General features: G+C 40.5%; 1 protein-coding gene across 1 annotated transcript; it reads left to right on the top strand.

Annotated features, from left to right (window-relative positions):
* Positions 1-649: 649 nt before the first annotated feature.
* On the top strand, positions 650-12,943 carry LOC138481529 (uncharacterized). Its single transcript, XM_069613710.1, has 2 exons — positions 650-850; positions 10,456-12,943. Exon 2 carries the CDS (start codon positions 10,508-10,510, stop codon positions 12,296-12,298), a length of 1,791 nt encoding a protein of 596 aa, XP_069469811.1. The 5' UTR covers positions 650-850; positions 10,456-10,507; the 3' UTR covers positions 12,299-12,943.
* The last annotated feature ends 7,748 nt before the right edge of the window (positions 12,944-20,691 follow it).

Raw genomic sequence — 20,691 nt, 5'->3', positions numbered from 1 at the left:
ATTTGGCATGTTACTGCACAAGTAGCATTACAGCGCTACTGCACAAGTAGCATTACAGCACTACTGCACAAGTAGCATTTTTTTTTTGCAGCACCACCACAAGGGTGCGGTGCATTGCTATATGGGTTAACAGATTAACAAGGAAAGACAGACTATTCAGTCAAAAAACGATTTTAACATATAAGATGCAAAGCTATTTTTACAGTTAAAAGCACACGTGTTCATTTAAAAATATGCACACTATTTTTCACCTGAAATGCCTATATTGCTAGAGACACATTTGAAAATTAACAGCTAACATATTAACCATTAACCTGACTAATAAAACCTTATTTTATTATAACTCACTAATAAAATGTGTTCTCTACTGCAGAATTAGGCATATTTTGAAAACCAGTTAAATGAGTGTGCAGATTTTTCCTCTCTTCTCTGCATGATTATCCGTGTTGTTGTGCACAGTAACTGCAGGAGGAAGGAAGTCAGATTTGCAACAATTGCAAATGTATAAGCGAAGCTATTGTTTAAAAGTAGGAGGATGAGAGATGATGGATTTCATTGGAACACGTCATAAAGAGGGCTGAGAGGAAAGTTTTAGTGGGCAGTAGCAGGGAAAAAGACAGGCAGACATCTTTCTGCACTACTGGGGAGAAGACCTGGCTGTGGGGGTGTCCTGCTGCAGTCGAGACTGGGGAAAGCTGAAAGAATTACATTTCCACTGGCAGAGGCTGTCCTATCTGAAAAAGCTGAGAATTCCAGGCAATGACCCCGGCTTGAGAAGGCAAGCGTCCCTTTTCGTTGGAGTTAAGCCAAGAGAGCCACATTCACAGAGAGAATCCTCTAAACAGATAAGGTAATTACCTAACTGGGGGAGCTGTGTGTGTGCACGAAAGTATGCAGTCAGTGTAGAAAAATGAAAGTCCCGTGCGTGTCTTAATCAAGTGCTAATGTTGCAATTTAAGTTCTGTTCTCCGCCACTATAATTGCAGTGTGTCATTGAAAATGCTTTGATTGTTCCCTTTTATTGCTGTAAAGAATGAGATTATGTCTAAATGCAAATTTTATAATACAGAAAATATTTGAAAACAGACGGGTGGTTTATTTTCTATTTACCATTACAATGCCAATGATGTGGGGAGATTTTTAAACAGTGCAATGGTCATTTTAAGACAGATGTGTGTATGTCAGAATCAGTATGAATAATTGTGAGTGACTGTAGTATAACTTGTTGGAGGTACATGAGCCAACGGGAAGAGAGACTCTCTGAACATAGCTCCCTACCGTATATAAGGTAGTGGAAATTACCACAAGACTACCACATATAGCTCTCTGTCGTAAATAAGTCAGTGAGTTTGCCCATGGTGGCGCACCAACACTATCCCTGGAAATTGTGGTTTCCCTAGAATGCAGGTCTGAGGTCTCTCTAGTGATCACACGAAAAATCTAAGCGAAGATAAGGGATTCTGGACATTGGGGCCACAAATAAAACAAGGGAATTATGCTCACCAAAATACCACCAACCACGTATACCAAATATGCAGGTCTGGGTGCTGAAATAATGCATGTCCATTGTATTATTGTTGCACATGGCCAAATCTGAATACAAAGAGTGATTATTGCTAAGTTATTTCTCAGCGGTAATAAAATACCGTCAGGCCCCAAATCTCCACAAAATACCCTACATATTTATGGTGCGTTGCAGGCCGGGAAAGTGATCATAGAGTACCTACTGGGCGTGGCAAGCGTGTCTCACACTGCCATTTGCACATTAAAGGGAACCCATTTTATAATAGCAGTGTGCCACTAAAAACGAATTTCAGAATGTCACAAAGGGAAACCACATTCTCAGATCTAGTGCAATATTTAGAGGCAAAGTTATTTGCACATGGGAATTGGTCTTCGAACAGTACCTTAGAATGGAGTAACCGCATTCAGGGTGAGGTGCAGAAAGAAAAACTAGACAATATTTTTGCAGAAGGCAGCATAATTCAGGTCTGCCTTACAAGATTATTGAATGCAGCCGATAAAAGTGCAGAGAAAGACTGTTTAATACGGCTATGCGGCAAAATATGGTTTATTTTAAACAAGTCACTGCGAATGCAAGAGAATGATACTCAGCTAATTAACAGGTTAAAGACTGAATTAGATGGGGCAAGTAAAAATCAGGAAATGTTGAGAGCAGAATTGGATGTATGCCAAAAAGACATGCAATTAAAATGCAGAGACTTTGATACTCAGTTATCCAAAAGCAAGAAACAATTTGAAGATAGTGAGCAAGAATTGACACACTTAAAAGCCTTAGTGGATCACATTAGGCAGGATAAAGATGAGGTTGTTTCAGAAATGCAAATTTTACAAAAAGAACATTGCGAAAAAGAAGGTGATCTCCAGAGTGTAGAACAAGAAATGATTAAAATGATCCAAGAAAGAGACAAGAGAAGTAAAGAGTTCAATGAATGCCAAATGCAAATGTGCGATATGCAGGAGGCAATTAATAAAATGAGTGATGAAAATAATTATTTGCATGATGAAGCCAACAGACTCCTTAAAAAGTGTAAGGACTTAGAACAGCAAATGTGCATTCCCAGGTCCCAGGAGAGGCGGCAGGGTACCACATTCAATGGAGTGGAGGTGAATTCTAGCTCTGCCCAAAGAGCTAGTGCCCCAGTGACAGGGCCGGTGACTGAACTTGGTTGCAGCGCCCTTGGGGGATTTGATACTCCCATTGGGGGCAGCCACCAATCTCATACACCTGAAAACAGGATTGAATCACAAAATAGTGCAATTCCATGCATTGCAACAAGTAGCCCCATAAAAATAATGAAATCCATTAAAGCCCTGATCAAACCATTTAAAAAGGGAGGTGAATGCTGCATTGAGGATCACTTAGAAGCGGTGCATGACATTTTTAAAGCGCTCCAGATACCTAAGGAACAGTACAGACAATATTTTCATTTAACTTTAGATGCCCCGACGGCCAGCATCATAAGGGGATTAAATGAACAGCAGAATATGACATGGCTGGAGTTTGAAAAAGAAATTAGGCGCCATTTTTCTCCTTTTCAGTCATTGCAGGAGGCAAAGAAAGTTGCGTACACTATTACTGCTGGACCTAATACATCACCTCGCCAATTTTTACAAGACTTAAAAAGAGCATTCTCTCGCTTTGATGTATCTTTTGACTCAAATTCCAATGAGTTTAAAACCGCATACTTCTATGGGCTACAGAAAGACATTATATCCCAATTGGTCCGTGAATTTGACCGTGACAAGTCCCTTGAATGGATTGTACATCAAAGCACCAAGCTATATGAGGTACTCTATTGTCAGGGTAGAGAAAGTGATAAAATGAAAGATACTAGGCCTAAATCTAAAGAACCCTCAGCCACAGTAATGGAAATCAGGTCAGCCAAAATGTCCCTTGAGTCTGCTCAAAGCCAAGGTAAAAATAATGTGACACCTGAACAAAGGGGTAATCAACAAAGATCGCCATTTACTGTACCAATATTCCAATCACATGATCCTAGTAATAGAGAGAGCTACATCAGCCCTAGATATTTAGGAGATAGACCCCGGGTAAGATACCGGTCTGATATGGCAGGTATGAACAATAATCAGAGACAAAATCAAGATCAAAGAAATGATGGTCCCTACCAGTCATTGGGGACACAGAGCAGATTTGATCCCAGCACCATGATATATGGTAATCAGGATAGGCCCCGATATGTGGATCGATTTACTGATAATGGAAATCAATATAGGGGCCAGTACCCACAATCTGAGAAACAGGACATGAAGCAAAACGTGAACTACAGTCCACGCCAGTACAATGATTCCCCACCAGGGGACTATAATCAAAGGATGGGTGCAACCCGCTCCCCTCCACAAATGAATCAAGAGTTCAGAAACCATCCCAACCGGTATCAATCACCTGAGAGGTATCAGAATAGATCCAATCAGGGGGAAAACAACCAATATCGACCTAGGCCACAGAAAGAGGATCCTAGAGAGGTGGAAAGGTTCCAATGCCTTGAGGCCCAAGTGAAAATGTTAGCTGAGCAAATAGGAAAGCTCTATACAGCGCAAAAACAACCTTCCAAAGAGGGGGCTGATGGCCATAGCAATGACCGGGGGGCTTCCGAAAAGTGACTAAGTACTCATGATAACTGCAGTGCCAAAATGACAGATAGCTCTGATATAATTTTGCATAACGACTCTGAGATGTCTAATGGATTAAAAATGAAAGTACCAGTAAATGAAATTGTGACAGAAAGTGCAAATACTTCTAAAAAAGAGGTACGGTTTAACTTAGAGCTAAATAAAACAGTAAAGATTTGCACAAATGAAAAAGAAACATTAGGAATTCCAAAAGAACAAAGGGACAGATTTAAGAAAAATGACTCATGCATGGGGAATACCAGTGAACAGGGAGTAAGTGGGGATGCCATAGCTCCTTCCCTGGGCAAGCAAAACAATTACCAAACACAGACAGAAAAAGGAAATACTCACAAGGAGGGTACAAGTCAATCACCTGAAAAATTCTTTGAGCCACATATTTTTGAAGAGGCTGAAAGGGCTGGTATTACACTAAATGATCACAAATGCACAGAATTAAAAAATGACAAATTGCTGAATGATGTTGTGACACATGTTCAGTTGGAAGGTTGTAATGTGGTCTCTGATGTTACCCAGATGGATGGGCGAACGGTGGCCACACTCCAAAAAACCTCTGAACATGGAGAAATGAATAAAATATCTCGCACAGAAATGGGTAAAAAGGAGGGAAAAAGGTCTTTTCATTTACCAATGTGCTTAGCCAAAAGTGAAAAAGACCTGAGAAAGGTGAGCCCTGAAATCAGTAAGAATTCACATTTCTTATGTGTATTAGAGGAAGTTGAGGACAGATATTATGCACCCATCACTGTAGAAGAAAAATGCCACACCTTTGCTATGATTGACACTGGCGCACAGGCCACAATTATGTCCAAGGAGCTGGTAAAGAGTATCAATGAAGGGAGGCCTCCACAGAGTCAGATCACAGTGAAGGCAAATCAAGGCCCAGTGCATAACTTTAATGGGGAGGAGGTGCCCATCATAGGTGTAACTGAGGTTGACATAAAAATAGGAAAGCACAGAATGAAACAAGAGGTATTGATCACATCTATTTGTGAAATTCCATTTCTGATGGGGACAGATTGCCTGAAAAGATTGTCTCCTCTCATAGATGGGGTGAATGGAGTGCTGTGGTCCTTAACCAAAAAACCATTGAGGCCTAAGAAACTAAAATCACAAAACAGCAATATAAAAGAATGTCACACCATTGCCAAAACAAATGATGCTGTGGAGGTATATCTCCAGAATAGCTGCATACCTAGTGTCACTGTTATATTAAGGTGTCAAGACAAAGATCAGAGCGACAATGAAAAACTACCTGTACAAATATACTTGGACCCAAGGAAAGATTGGCAGACTGCCATAGACGAACACACATTACGTTTCTATTTAAAAGAGAATACATGCAAACAGAATAGTGTTCCTAAAACAGATTCAGAAAAACACATTACCACTCTGGCAGAGATACACATGGAAGATGAGCAACCATGGGTTCACGCTGGTATAAATGATTATCTTAAAACAATAAAAGCCACTTTAGCGCTTGAACATGAAAGGAGTTTCATTAATGAGAAATTGTTGCAAAAAATTATGGAGAGGGAAGAAATCCCGAAATTTAGGATTAAAAACCAATATGTTTCTGGGTTGGACAGTCCAGACTTTGAAAACCGAATTACAGGCAGATGCATGCTTAAAATTAGCATTGGGCAGAAAGCAATTTACCATAATGTATGGATAGTGAGTGGAGCACAAAATGAATTTTACATGGGCAATGACATCATGCACAGAATGTGTATGGTGTTAGATTTCCTTAATCAAAAAATATGGTCACGCCTAGGTGGGCCGGCGCCTGAATTTGAAGACAAAAGAAGGGCTTATCATTGTGCACAACTAGTTCCTTATGCAGTCGAATTACAGATGAGGAAAAATACTATTGTTCCTGCATTTACAAAACAGTTTGCAATAACACTGAAATGCAAAAATGGACAGCAGATGAAAGGCTCTGATGCATTTGTATGCCTGAATGAATCCATAAAACAGCAAGGCCTGGATTATGAATACATTCCATTGGTAGACATTGGTGAGGGATCTGTAAAAATCATGGTGAATAATAAAGGTTGTCAGGATATTCATTTAGAGGAAAACTCCCCATTAGGAATGGCCATACAAAAATCACATTATACGGCAGATTTAAATAACATGGTGATTGGGAATATTCCTGAAAAATATGTAGATGCCAAGGGCGAGTTGCCAGAACACCTGGACTCTCAGCCCAAAGGAATATTTAAAATTCATTCTGTGTATCATTATGATGCAAATGAGACAGTGTGCTGCCATCAAGAGGATTGCATAATATTTAATTTAAATGAAAATGAAACAGGAAATCAGCCCATTGAAGTGGAAGCTGATCTGCCAAAATATTTGAAAGTGGCAGCTCTACAAAAAGACACAGCCACACAGTTAGAGGAAAGCGCTGAGATTCCTTTACCAGAAGAGTTTCCAGAATTTTCCAGAATGGTAGAAGAGCAGATCTCCTTAGCGGATGCATGTAACAGCGATGAGGATCGACGCAATCTGAGGGAAATATTTATGGAGTTTAAGGATGTATTTGCAAAAGATGCTTATGATTGTGGTTTAACTGATTTACATGTGGCCACACTACCAGAAGGTTGTAGCAGAAATCCAGTGTTTGTACGCCAGTATAGACTACCGCTGGCATGTTTAGAATCATTGGCAGAGATTATTAAAAATTTGGAATCACGGGGAATAATTAGGCCCATTCATAGCACATCCAATACGCCTATTTTAGGTGTGTTAAAGCCAAATGGTCAATGGCGGCTGTGTGCAGACTTAAGAGAGTTAAATAAAAGAGTACCAGTATCTAGATGGCCACTACCATTCATTGATCAGGGCCTAGCTCAGATACATGGTTCAAATGTATTTACCACGTTAGATCTCACATCTGGATATTGGTGTGTGCCATTGGCAGAGGAGATACAACACCTATTTTCCTTTACATTTGACAGGACTCAATATGCCTGGCTTAGAGCTCCGTTCGGGTACATCAATAGTGGGAGTGAATTTGGCATATTTTTGAGAAAGGCCATGCCGGATGCAGCGGAAAGAGGGACAATAGTTTATGTGGATGATGTCTTGATAAAAAATGAAAACCTTAAAAGCCATTTTGATGAAATAAGACATGTGCTTGGCCAATTGCAGAAAGCAGGCGCCAAAGTATCTTTGCAAAAAGCACAATGGTGCAAGAAAAAAGTGAACTTTCTAGGGCATGAAGTGACTGAACATGGGCTAAATCCACAAAGGAAGAAAATAGAGGCCATACAAAGATTAAAAGATCCTAAAAATGTGAAAGGAGTAAAAAGTTTATTAGGGATGACAGGCTATAACAGAAAGTTCATTGAGAATTATGCAGAAATCACTCAACCATTGACTAAACTGCTTAAACTAAATACTCCCTGGAAATGGGGAAGAGAGCAGTCTGATGCAGTGGCTAGATTGAAGGAATGTCTTGTAAAGGCACCATGTTTAGCATACCCCATAAAGGACAGGGATTTCTTTATAGAAATAGGCTTTTCTGAACATTGTATGTCAGCAGTGTTATCACAAAAACACGATTTGAATCACAAAACCATTGCATATGCAAGTAAGGCATTTTCCCAAGTTGAAATGAAATTTAATGAATGCGAAAAGGCCCTATTAACCACTGTGTGGGCGCTACAACATTTCCGCCCCATTGTTCAGGGAGAAAAGGTGATTATTGAAACAAATCATCAACCTTTGCAATTTTTAGAGAGTAAAAGAATTAGATCAGGCAATCTAGCGCAATCCAGAATCACTTCATGGACGCTGGCATTACAAGGTTTTCCCGTAGAAGTAAGATATGGACAAAATAAAAAGAGCCCAATTGCTCAAGGGTTAGCTGACTTACATGACTGTGCAGCTGAACAGATAACAAATGAAATGGATGTGGAAGCTAGTTTGCAGGAGTTTGAACAATCACCACACAAAGCTTTTGATGAAAAAACATGCAAGGATTTGCCAACTGTATATGTGGATGGTTGTGCTTTTCACATTGAAAATGACAGTAATAAACAATTAGTGGCAGGAATAGGAAATGTCTGGTTGAAATGTGAAGGCGTTCCTAGTATAGGGATGAGGATTGGAGATAGGAGCAGTCAGGTAGCGGAATTGGCAGCCATCTATAAAGCAATTGCTACTGCAGTTGATAAAAAGTTCAGTGAAATTGTCCTGGTGACTGATTCTGACTATGCACGGAATAGCTTTGTGGAGTATTTGCCTGGTTGGAAAGCAAGAGGCATGGTTACATACAACAAAAAGCCACTTAAACATGGAAAAATGATACAAGCCATAGACAAATTGGTGTCAGAAAATAATTTAACAATATACTGGAGAAAAATTCGTGGGCATTTAAAAACACCAGGAGAGGATAAGGAGGGAAATGATAAGGCAGACCATCTGGCTAAGATTGGGGCTGTGATGGGAGAATTGCTACCTATTGATTATTTAATGGGTGAAATACAAATTGATGCAGTCACACGTTCTAAAGCACCAAAGGAGGTAGATCAACCGGTGGTGCAGTGGAGTCATGACACGCCAGACCAAGATTTGATTGAGGCACAAAAGAATGATCAAATTTTGGGAATCTATTATAATCATTTGATAGATCCTGAAAAAAATCCTTTAACAGAAAATGATTGTATGGGAAAAGAAGAGTTGAGGGTGTTATTAAAGAACAAAACACGAATTAGATTACAGGATGGGCTCATGATTAGAGAGTCCATAACAGGGCAAATACAGTGGGTAGTACCCCTTTCATTCAGAGGACTAATGCTACACCATGCACACGATGCCATAACTGCAGGCCATAGAGGTTCACAAAAGACATTAGAAATACTAAAAGATTATGCTTACTGGCCACATATGTCCCAAGATGTGGAATTATATACTAGAGGATGTCTAGTATGCGCCCAATTTAAACCTGCTTCACCAATGCATAGAGCACCATTGATGAAAAGAGGCCTAACTCTCCCATGGTCAGATTTGCAAATAGACTATGTAGGTCCTTTAAAAAGGTCGAGCAGGGGACACCGCTATATTTTGAGTGTGGTATGTTTGATGTCAAAATGGATTGAGTGCATTCCCGCACCAGATTGTAGTGCGCAAACAGCAGCCACATTGCTGGTGAACCATGTGTTCTCAAGGTTTGGGTTGCCACAAAGAATTGAGTCAGACAGAGGAAGTCATTTCACAAGTACTCTAATGAGTAAGGTATGGCAAATACTAGGTGTAAAAAGGAAACTACATATCGCATATCGGGCGGCGTCTTCAGGTACAGTTGAAAGAAGCAATAGGTCTGTTGTGGACATTTTAAAGAAATTTGTGGCAGAAGCAGGTTCCAGCTGGGATTTGCGTTTACCATTGGTTTTGATGGCAATCAGGTCGACTCCTGCCAAAGCAACAGGTGTTAGCCCCCATGAGGTCTTAACAGGTAGGAAAATGGTGTTACCACAACACCTACTATACAGAACACATGAGCAAACTCTAGTGAGTGCATCCACAGTTCATGAATATATTGGTGAACTGAGGAGGCATTTGCAACATGCATTTGCTTTTGTGCAGAGAAATCTGGAAAGAGCTGCTGACAGTGCTAAGTCATATTATGACAAAAAGACATCAGTAAAGGAATACAATGTAGGGGATCAGGTGTACAAGTTTCATTTTGGAAAAAGTAAACAGAAAAATTCTAAATTTCTGGCAGCCTGGCAGGGGCCATTTCGAATTATAGATAAAGTCTCTCCTGTAGTGTATAAAATTTTGAAAAATGAAGGTGAAACAGCAATAGAGCAGTTTGTCCATGTAAATCAAATCAAACCATGCCATCCCAGACATGAGATCAGGCAGCTTGAGCATGTGGAAACGGATAGAGTCCCTTGAGAAAATAAATGGGTGTGATCAGGAGGCAGTGACAAAGAAGTTAAAAAAAAGTTGATTGTTAGGATGGCACATAAACACTGTAATATATGTGAAAATATATAATATAAATAAATAAATAAATAAATAAATAAATAAATGAATAAATAAATGCACATATAACGGAAGCTCGTGGTTGGTGTGCAGAGAGAAAGTGTATTAAATATTGAATGCTGTTTTATATGTGTTTGTTTTCTTTTAACTTGTGTTTAATTTCAGAAAAAAAAAAAAAAAAAAAAACGAAGTATTTTTACCAAGTATGTTTTATTTTTGGCAAAAGGATGAAGTTAGTATTGTGCTATGTACTTAATCTGTTTATTTTCTATTTTGATTTAGACGATTAACATTATTTGATCGGAGGTTCCGGGACCAGAGGCCACGGGAGACGATGGAGTCCTGGAGACCTCGAGGACGGATTCCGGGAAAGCCCCAAAGAGGGGTGAAGACCAAGGCTACAAAGCGATCAGCATTGAAGATGATACCGATGACATGTTTAACGATAGTGATATTTGGAGGGATCTTCAAGAATTCAGAAGCACAGGTTGTCATTGAACCTGGACCAGCATCTGGTATCGCGGTAGAAGAAGCACCAGGATTCATCATGAGTGATAGAAGGATGATTTTCCAAAATATCTACATACCATTGAATCCTGAGATTTTGATTGAAAAACATTTGAACAATACCGGAATTAAGATTGAACAGACTAAAGAGTGGCTGGAAATAAGAAAAGAGGACGCTAAGCAGTCAATAAGAGATATATTAATGCAATTGGAAAAAACATTCGTGAATTCAGCAGACATTAAGAAGAAGAGAGGAAAGAGAGGTGCGGTGATGCTCGCGATATCAATGGTAATGTCTATAATTGGGGCAATAATAGGTACTACAATATCAACAGCCAATTCTATTTCGGTAGGAACACTGAGTACTAAAGCACAACAACTGAGTATTGACCTAGAAATAATACAAAAGACATTAGATGGAATTAGAGGGGGACTGGATGAACAAGTAAGATTCATAAATGAAACTGCAATCATTCTAAATGAACAAGCGGATGTGATGCAACGGGCGACTAAAATAATACTTAAGCATGACAGAACTTTAAATGAAATATTGAACATAATGAGTCCTGTTGATAGACTATTAACGAATTATATGAGAGAAGTTCAAACTGCAGTTTCACAATTGATTCAAGGACATATTCCCTTGTATTTTGTTTCGCAGGATATCATTCGGCAAATGATAGAAAGATTGACCAGGAGGGAAATTGACCTTATACAGATAAGAATTGCATTCGAAATGGGGAATGCAATGCCGTTATATGTGGACTTGGAAAGACTAGAGATCGGATTTTTGCTATGCATCCCATTTGTAGCCCCTGAACTTATTTATCAAACGAAGTGGGTACACAACGTGGGATTTTGGCAAGAGGACAAATTCATTAAGATTAAGACTCCAGAAGTGGTGGCATTTCAGTCATGGGAACCTGAAGTTTATTTAATACCAAACCTGGAAACATGTGTAACATTTAAAGAACAAAATTATATGTGTCCAGGTAAACCGTTTGTTCCTGATGCCACAGATGCTATTTGTGGATTGAAATCTGACCCAAGTATATCAGAGGGATGTGAAGTGATTATTAGTAATATGGGGAGTGAAGAAATGGCACAGGCTAAGATGGTCAGAGGTAAATGGTTGGTCAGTACCTGTTTAAAGAACATGACGGTAGTACATTTAAACCATGGAACATACGTGGTTAAACAGGTAAAATATAATGTTTTTTATTTACAGGTTCCAAAGGATGCAATTGTGTCAATTGGGGGATTAACATTGTTCCATGTAACAAATGATGTTTGGGAAAGCCAAGTGGAAAATATCGATTTTTTTCAAAGGGATACTTTTCCAATAGATCCAGATGTGGAATATTTATTGAATCACAAAGAAAGACATGTTATGAAAATGAATTTGCGAAAAAACAATATTACAATTAGTAATCTGGGCATAATAGAAGTGGAAAGATTTAATTGGGGAACCTGGGGGGAACGCTCAATAGTGGGTTTGGCTATCCTGGTGCTAATCATGGGTGGATGGTTGATTGTGATATCAGTAAAAATGAAAATGTTACTGATTTTACTGACTACGTCAGGAAGAGAAAGATATCCCAATACACATGCATTTTAAGAGAAAAAGAAAGAACAAGTTGTTTTTGGAGATTGGCTTGGATTATAGCCAAGTTCTAAAAACAAGTTGTTTTTAGAGATTGGCTTGGATTATAGCCAAGTTCTAAAAACAAAAGGAGGGTATATGTAAGGATATTTGGCATGTTACTGCACAAGTAGCATTACAGCGCTACTGCACAAGTAGCATTACAGCACTACTGCACAAGTAGCATTTTTTTTTTGCAGCACCACCACAAGGGTGCGGTGCATTGCTATATGGGTTAACAGATTAACAAGGAAAGACAGACTATTCAGTCAAAAAACGATTTTAACATATAAGATGCAAAGCTATTTTTACAGTTAAAAGCACACGTGTTCATTTAAAAATATGCACACTATTTTTCACCTGAAATGCCTATATTGCTAGAGACACATTTGAAAATTAACAGCTAACATATTAACCATTAACCTGACTAATAAAACCTTATTTTATTATAACTCACTAATAAAATGTGTTCTCTACTGCAGAATTAGGCATATTTTGAAAACCAGTTAAATGAGTGTGCAGATTTTTCCTCTCTTCTCTGCATGATTATCCGTGTTGTTGTGCACAGTAACTGCAGGAGGAAGGAAGTCAGATTTGCAACAATTGCAAATGTATAAGCGAAGCTATTGTTTAAAAGTAGGAGGATGAGAGATGATGGATTTCATTGGAACACGTCATAAAGAGGGCTGAGAGGAAAGTTTTAGTGGGCAGTAGCAGGGAAAAAGACAGGCAGACATCTTTCTGCACTACTGGGGAGAAGACCTGGCTGTGGGGGTGTCCTGCTGCAGTCGAGACTGGGGAAAGCTGAAAGAATTACATTTCCACTGGCAGAGGCTGTCCTATCTGAAAAAGCTGAGAATTCCAGGCAATGACCCCGGCTTGAGAAGGCAAGCGTCCCTTTTCGTTGGAGTTAAGCCAAGAGAGCCACATTCACAGAGAGAATCCTCTAAACAGATAAGGTAATTACCTAACTGGGGGAGCTGTGTGTGTGCACGAAAGTATGCAGTCAGTGTAGAAAAATGAAAGTCCCGTGCGTGTCTTAATCAAGTGCTAATGTTGCAGTTTAAGTTCTGTTCTCCGCCACTATAATTGCAGTGTGTCATTGAAAATGCTTTGATTGTTCCCTTTTATTGCTGTAAAGAATGAGATTATGTCTAAATGCAAATTTTATAATACAGAAAATATTTGAAAACAGACGGGTGGTTTATTTTCTATTTACCATTACAATGCCAATGATGTGGGGAGATTTTTAAACAGTGCAATGGTCATTTTAAGACAGATGTGTGTATGTCAGAATCAGTATGAATAATTGTGAGTGACTGTAGTATAACTTGTTGGAGGTACATGAGCCAACGGGAAGAGAGACTCTCTGAACATAGCTCCCTACCGTATATAAGGTAGTGGAAATTACCACAAGACTACCACATATAGCTCTCTGTCGTAAATAAGTCAGTGAGTTTGCCCATGGTGGCGCACCAACACTATCCCTGGAAATTGTGGTTTCCCTAGAATGCAGGTCTGAGGTCTCTCTAGTGATCACACGAAAAATCTAAGCGAAGATAAGGGATTCTGGACATTGGGGCCACAAATAAAACAAGGGAATTATGCTCACCAAAATACCACCAACCACGTATACCAAATATGCAGGTCTGGGTGCTGAAATAATGCATGTCCATTGTATTATTGTTGCACATGGCCAAATCTGAATACAAAGAGTGATTATTGCTAAGTTATTTCTCAGCGGTAATAAAATACCGTCAGGCCCCAAATCTCCACAAAATACCCTACAGGGCCTGCTGGCAGGTGCCTCACAGTGCTGGGGGCTGGGGGTGGTGGGAGACATGGGTGGGGGCCTGCTGGCAGGTGCCCCACAGTGCTGGGGGGTGGGGGTGGTGGGAGACATGGGTGGGGGCCTGGTGGAGGGTGCCCCACAGTGCTGGGAGGTGGGGATGGTGGGAGACATGGGTGGGGGCCTGGTGGAGGGTGCCCCTGGTGGCTGGAGGTGCAGGGGGACATGCGTTGGAGGGCAGTAGTGCAAGTTGACATGTGGGTTGGCTGGGGGTCATGGCCATGGTGGATGGTGTGCCTGCAGGACATGTGCAGGGTAGGCCCCTGTGGTGTGAGCCACCTGCAGGGGCCGTGGAGGGTGTAGAGGGAACACCTGGGAGGACCCACACGTGCAATTCACGTGTGGTGCTCCCCGCGCACCCCTGTAATACACGTACCCTGATGGAATCGCGTGTGGAACTTCCCGCGCACCCCTGAAATGCGCGTACCCTGCTCGCACGGGCCCAATCGTGTGTGGAACTTCCCGCGCACCCCTGAAATACACGTACACTGATGGAATCGCGTGTGGAACTTCCCGCGCACCCCTGGAATCCACGTACCCTGCTGATGTCACGTGTGAAACTTCCCCCGCACCACAAAATACACGTACCCTGATGAAATCGCGTGTGGAACTTCCCGCGCACCCCTGAAATACACGTGCCCTGCTGATGTCGCGTGTGAAACTTCCCCCGCACCCCAAAATACACGTACCCTGCTGCAATCGCGTGTGGCACTTCCCGCGCACCCCTGAGATACGCGTACCGTGCTCGCATGGGCCCAATCACGTGTGGAATTTCCCGCGCACCCCTGAAATACACGTACCCTGCTGAAATCGCGTGTGGCACTTTCCGCGCACCCCTGAGATATGCGTACCTGGCTCGCACGGGCCCAACCACGTGTGGAAATTCCCACGCACCCCTGAAATACACATACCCTGCTGAGATCGCGTGTGAAACTTGCCCCGCACCCCGAAATACACGTACCCTGCTAAAATCACGTGTGGCACTTCCGGCACACCCCTGAGAAACGCGTACCCTGCGGAAATCGCGTGTGGAACTTCCTGCGCACCCATGAAATACACGTACCCTGCTCGCACGGGGCCAATCGCGTGAGGTACTTCCCGCGCACCCCAGTGATACACGTAGCCCGCTTGCCTTGCTGGTACAGGGTTAGCGCAGCCCTTTGCGCTGGATTGGGTATATTGATGGCTTTTCCCTGCGCGAGAGGCGTTCTTGAGGGCGTAACTGGGGCTGCTGCAGGGTCGCTGCGCCACTGTGCGCCACGGCGGGTTTTGGTGGCTGGAATCCATGAATACGCTGTGCGCGGAAATGGATTTTAGGGCACGCAGCTGGCGCAGGGATTCACACGCGCACACTGTGCACCAGCAGCGTGCGCCACTTGTGCGCTGAATTCTATGAATTACCCCCCATGTGTCAGTATGAAGATAAGGAAGACTTAACTATACTACAATCAAAACTAAACAATGAGCAAAGTAGCATTTTTCAAGAAATAACAAAACAAATTGCACATGGTGTAAAACATGAAAATAAAGAATGTTCCTGCCATAATTATAAACCTATACTACTGTACGTCAGTGGTGAAGCTGGTTCTGGCAAACATTCCTAATCAAAATCATTAGTAAGTTCCTTCAACAATTGACAAACAACAAACTGTCAGCTGTTGTCACTGCCCCCACAGGTTTAGCTGCCTACAACATAGGTGGTGTTACATTATACCGATTACTACTATTACCAGTAGAACACCAGAACAAATTAGACTATTAAAAACTTTCTGCAGAAGCTGCAATGGAATTACGCAGAGTATTGAAACAAATGAAAATGCTACTAATAGATGAAGTGAGCATGGTCTCCAACCTGATGTTAGCTTTGATTCACCTCAGATTACAAGAAGTACTCAAAACAGACTATGAAGAGCTCTTTGCAGGAAAACACATTATTGTTTTTGGAGATCTGCTTCAATTAACACCAGTAAAAGGTGAACCTATTTTTAAAACATTAGGGCACAAACTCTGCCGTAAAACTGTTGGCAGCATTGGAAATGTCAACCTTTGGCAACATTTCCAATACAGAGAATTAACAGAAAACATGCGCCAATCTGCAGATCTAACTTATGCCAACATTTTAAAAAGTTTGAGAGTTGGTATACTTTCTAAAGAAGCAGAAGCAACATTGAAAACCCGGCACATTAATGCACTTTATGGCGATAATGCATGTGCTACAGATGTTATGGAACAATTAGCCCACAAAAATGTCAATTGTATGGCCTTAATGCCAACTCTTGCAAGCTGTCTCAAATTCAATGAAATAATGTTAAGTAAAGAAATGCAACCAATAATGGAAATTAGCGCCACAGACAAACTAGATGTACATGGTATGACACTACCCATGTGTGACCAAGCCACAACAAGACTAAATAATTTAGAAAAATCAATCTCAAACACAGCAGGCTTAGAAAACATGTTAAAATTATCCTTAAATTGCAGAGTAATGCTTAAACGTAACCTTGACGTGGACCAAGGACTAGTTAATGGAGCACTGGGTACAGTTGTTGGCTTTCAAACATACCCACGTGACAACAAAATTCAGTTCGTCAATATACTCTTTGACAAACTTTCAGAAGTAAAACGGATAGGACGCTCAACAGCTAGATTCCTTCTCTTCAAAGATATGTATGTACGCAGAGAACAATTTTCTCTAACTCTTGCATACGTAGTCACGATTCATAAATCACAAGGTCTTACCCTAGACAAAGCAATGATAGATATTGGTAACACAGTCTTTAAAGAAGGCATGAGCTACGTAGCACTATCACGCTTACATACACTTGACGGTCTATTTCTAATCAACTTTGATGCAAGTAAAGTAAACGCTGATATTCCCTGCATTTTAGAATATAATATACTTCGCTCACTATACACTCCCCATTTAAACACATATTCTGTTCCACAAAAACTAAAACGTTGTAAAAGAAAACTAAATCAAACAGAAATGCAACAGGACGTCACTGCAAATCCTCCAAAGAGAGTAAAAGAAACTAATATTTCATCAAGTACCACAAATAAAAAAGAATCAATTAGAGAAAGTAAACCAGGTACTTCTTTAAAGAAGGAAGACAAACTCCAAAAAAAGCAGTTAGATACAGAACTACCTGGACCATTTAAATTCTCAAATATAGTTGGTGTAAATTGCTATGCAAATGTAGCAATTAATATTCTATTTCGATTACCACCAATTGTTGACAACATTTACTTACACTTTAGAGACCCATTGTGTATGCAAATGTTAGTACTTCATAGAAACGCAAAAAACAATCCTGACAACACATATAGTGTTTATGGAATAAGACAAGAATTTGACTACTGTGCTGGAATGGTGAAATTCACTATGAACTCACAGGAAGATCCACAAGAATTTTTAATGTACTTACTACAAGTACTGGAAAACAAAAACATACCTATAAAGGAAATCTTCCAGATTTCATACATGTGGAAACATACATGCACTCTGTGCAACAATGTGACACAAGAAGAAATTCCCAATGAACGCTTCATATATATATCAATACCAAATTGTGAATCGATTCCATTTCAGCAACTTGTACAAAATGCAAACCATGGTAGATTATGCTCTACCTGCAATTCAGATAATCGCTCCACGTTAGTAATACAAAGACATAGTAAATACGTAATACTAATGCTTCTACGTTACAATGCAGATGGTACCAAAAACAACTGCAAGCTGACTGGATTCACACATAGTCAAATATCACTTGGTAAGAAAACCTTCACAACAATAGGTATAATCTACCACGCAGGAGCCACAACCAATTCAGGGCACTACACGGCATATATAAAAAAGAAATGTGGCTGGTTTGAATGTAATGATAGTACCATTACTCTAAAGCAGAGATTACCAGCAAATCTTACAAATGCTTATTTGATGTTCTTAAAACCAAAATTTGATAAATAAACTGTATTTAAACCTTCAAGTAAATTTGTGTTAAAAAAATATAAACTGTTAGAATACTCCAAAAGCTATCTAACTGCTCAAAGATTCTACAACAACTAATCAGATAAATGAATACCACTAAATTAGACCAAAAAATACACAGTTAGAATACGCCAATTGGTATCTAACTGTCCTAAAATTATAAATTTGTGTTAAAATAATATAAACTGTTAGAATACTCCAAAAGCTATCTAACAGCTCAAAGATTCTACAACAACTAATCAGATAAATGAATACCACTAAATTAGGCCAAAAAATACACAGTTAGAATACGCCAATTGGTATCTAACTGTCCCAAAATTTAACAATATCCAAATAGATAAATCAAAACCACTAAAATATGTTAAAAAAATAAACAGTTAGAATACGCCAATTGCTATCTAACTGCTCCAAAATTTTATAATATCAAAACAAATGAAGAATCTGTTACTGCTCCAAAAAAAATACAACAAAGCAAAGTATAAAGCATTAGCCAGAAACAACAAGTGAACACTGAAAACAAACAAACAAATAAACTGTAGCATAACAGAAAAAGGTTTTTTTTTTAATCCAACATGGATTTTTTTTTCTCCCACAGACCCAATGATTTTAGCAACAAATACAGAAACTGAGCAAATTGCACAGTACTCTGATTTGTGCTCTACTAAATATGAGGGTCGAAAAAAAATAAAAGTATATTGCTTATACAATGTAATAAGTCATTACAAAATACTAATACTAACATGCTATTTTCTTTTATCACAGAAATGAAGAAGAAAAGAATGGACTTCCATTACAAGACCAAACAGTAAGTATACAATAATAAGGACAACCATAGCAGCATATCACATCCATAGTATCTAATACCTTTGCTCCTTATACATTTGTTTTTCACCCAAAGTTATAAGCAAATATGAATGTGATATGCTGCAGTGGTTGTTGCCCGACTCTATGCCCTGGCAACAACCACCGCAGCATATCACATCCATAGAGTCAAACATTTCAACTATGATCTATGGGAAACTTTTAATGTCTGCGAACAATGTGAGTGTTCTTAGAACACTTTGAACTTGCCAGCGAACAATACGGACACCGTTTTCAGGACACCCCCTACAAACATTTCAGAACAACGCGATAGTTCTTAGAACACTTTCAATTTAACAACGAACAATGCGGACAGCGTCCTAAGGACACCCCCTACGAACATTCCAGGACACCGGGAGTGTTCTCAAAAACGTCTTCAAAACACCACCATCTTGTTTATTTGCGAACATTTCAGGACACCGCGAGTGTTCTTAGGACACATTCAACTTGACAGAGAACAATACGGACAGCGTCCTCAGGACACCCCCTACGAACACTCCCCGGACACCGCAAGTGTTCTTAGAAGCGTCTTCAGAACACCCCCATTTTGTTTATTTGCAAACATTTCAGGACACCGCGAGTGTTCTTAGGCCACACTCAACTTGACAGAGAACAATACGGACAGCGTCCTCAGGACACCCCCTACGAACACTCCCCGGACACCGCGAGTGTTCTTAGAAGCGTCTTCAGAACACCCCCATTTTGTTTATTTGCGAACATTTCAGGACACCGCGAGTGTTCTTAGGACACATTCAACTTGACAGAGAACAATACGGACAGCGTCCTCAGGACACCCCCCAGGAACTCTCCCCAGACACCGCGAGTGTTCTTAGAAGCGTCTTCAGAACACCCCCATTTTGTTTATTTGCGAACATTTCAGGACACCGCGAGTGTTCTTAGGACACATTCAACTTGACAGAGAACAATACGGACAGCGTTCTTAGGACACCCCCTACGAACACTCCCCGGACACCGCAAGTGTTCTTAGAAGCGTCTTCAGAACACCCCCATTTTGTTTATTTGCGAACATTTCAGGACACCGCGGGTGTTCTTAGAACACATTCAACTTGACAGAGAACAATACGGACAGCGTCCTCAGGACACCCCCTACGAACATTTCAGGACACCGGGAGTGTTCTCAAAAACGTCTTCAGAACACCCCCATTTTGTTTATTTGCGAACATTTCAGGACACCGCGGGTGTTCTTAGAACACATTCAACTTGACAGAGAACAATACGGACAGCGTCCTCAGGACACCCCCTACGAACATTTCAGGACACCCGGTGTGTTCTCAAAAACGTCTTCAGAACACCCCCATTTTGTTTATTTGCGAACATTTCAGGACACCGCGGGTGTTCTTAGAACACATTCAACTTAACAGAGAACAATACGGACAGCGTCCTCAGGACACCCCCTACGACACCGCGAGTGTTCTTAGAAGCGTCTTCAGAACACCACCATCTTGTTTATTTGCGAACATTTCAGGACGCCGCAAGTGTTCTTAGGACACATTCAACTTGACAGAGAACCATACATTTGTTTTTCACCCAAAGTTATAAGCAAATATGAATGTGATATGCTGCGGTGGTTGTTGCCAGGGCATAGAGTCTTGGGTGCATGGCCAAATGGCCATGCACCCAAGACTCTATGCCCTGGCAACAACCACCGCA

The sequence above is a fragment of the Ambystoma mexicanum genome, chromosome 5p, assembly GCF_040938575.1.
Source record: "Ambystoma mexicanum isolate Mex_15411 chromosome 5p, UKY_AmexF1_1, whole genome shotgun sequence".
NCBI classification, from domain to species: domain Eukaryota; kingdom Metazoa; phylum Chordata; class Amphibia; order Caudata; family Ambystomatidae; genus Ambystoma; species Ambystoma mexicanum.
This window is presented reverse-complemented; position numbering and strand designations above follow the sequence as displayed.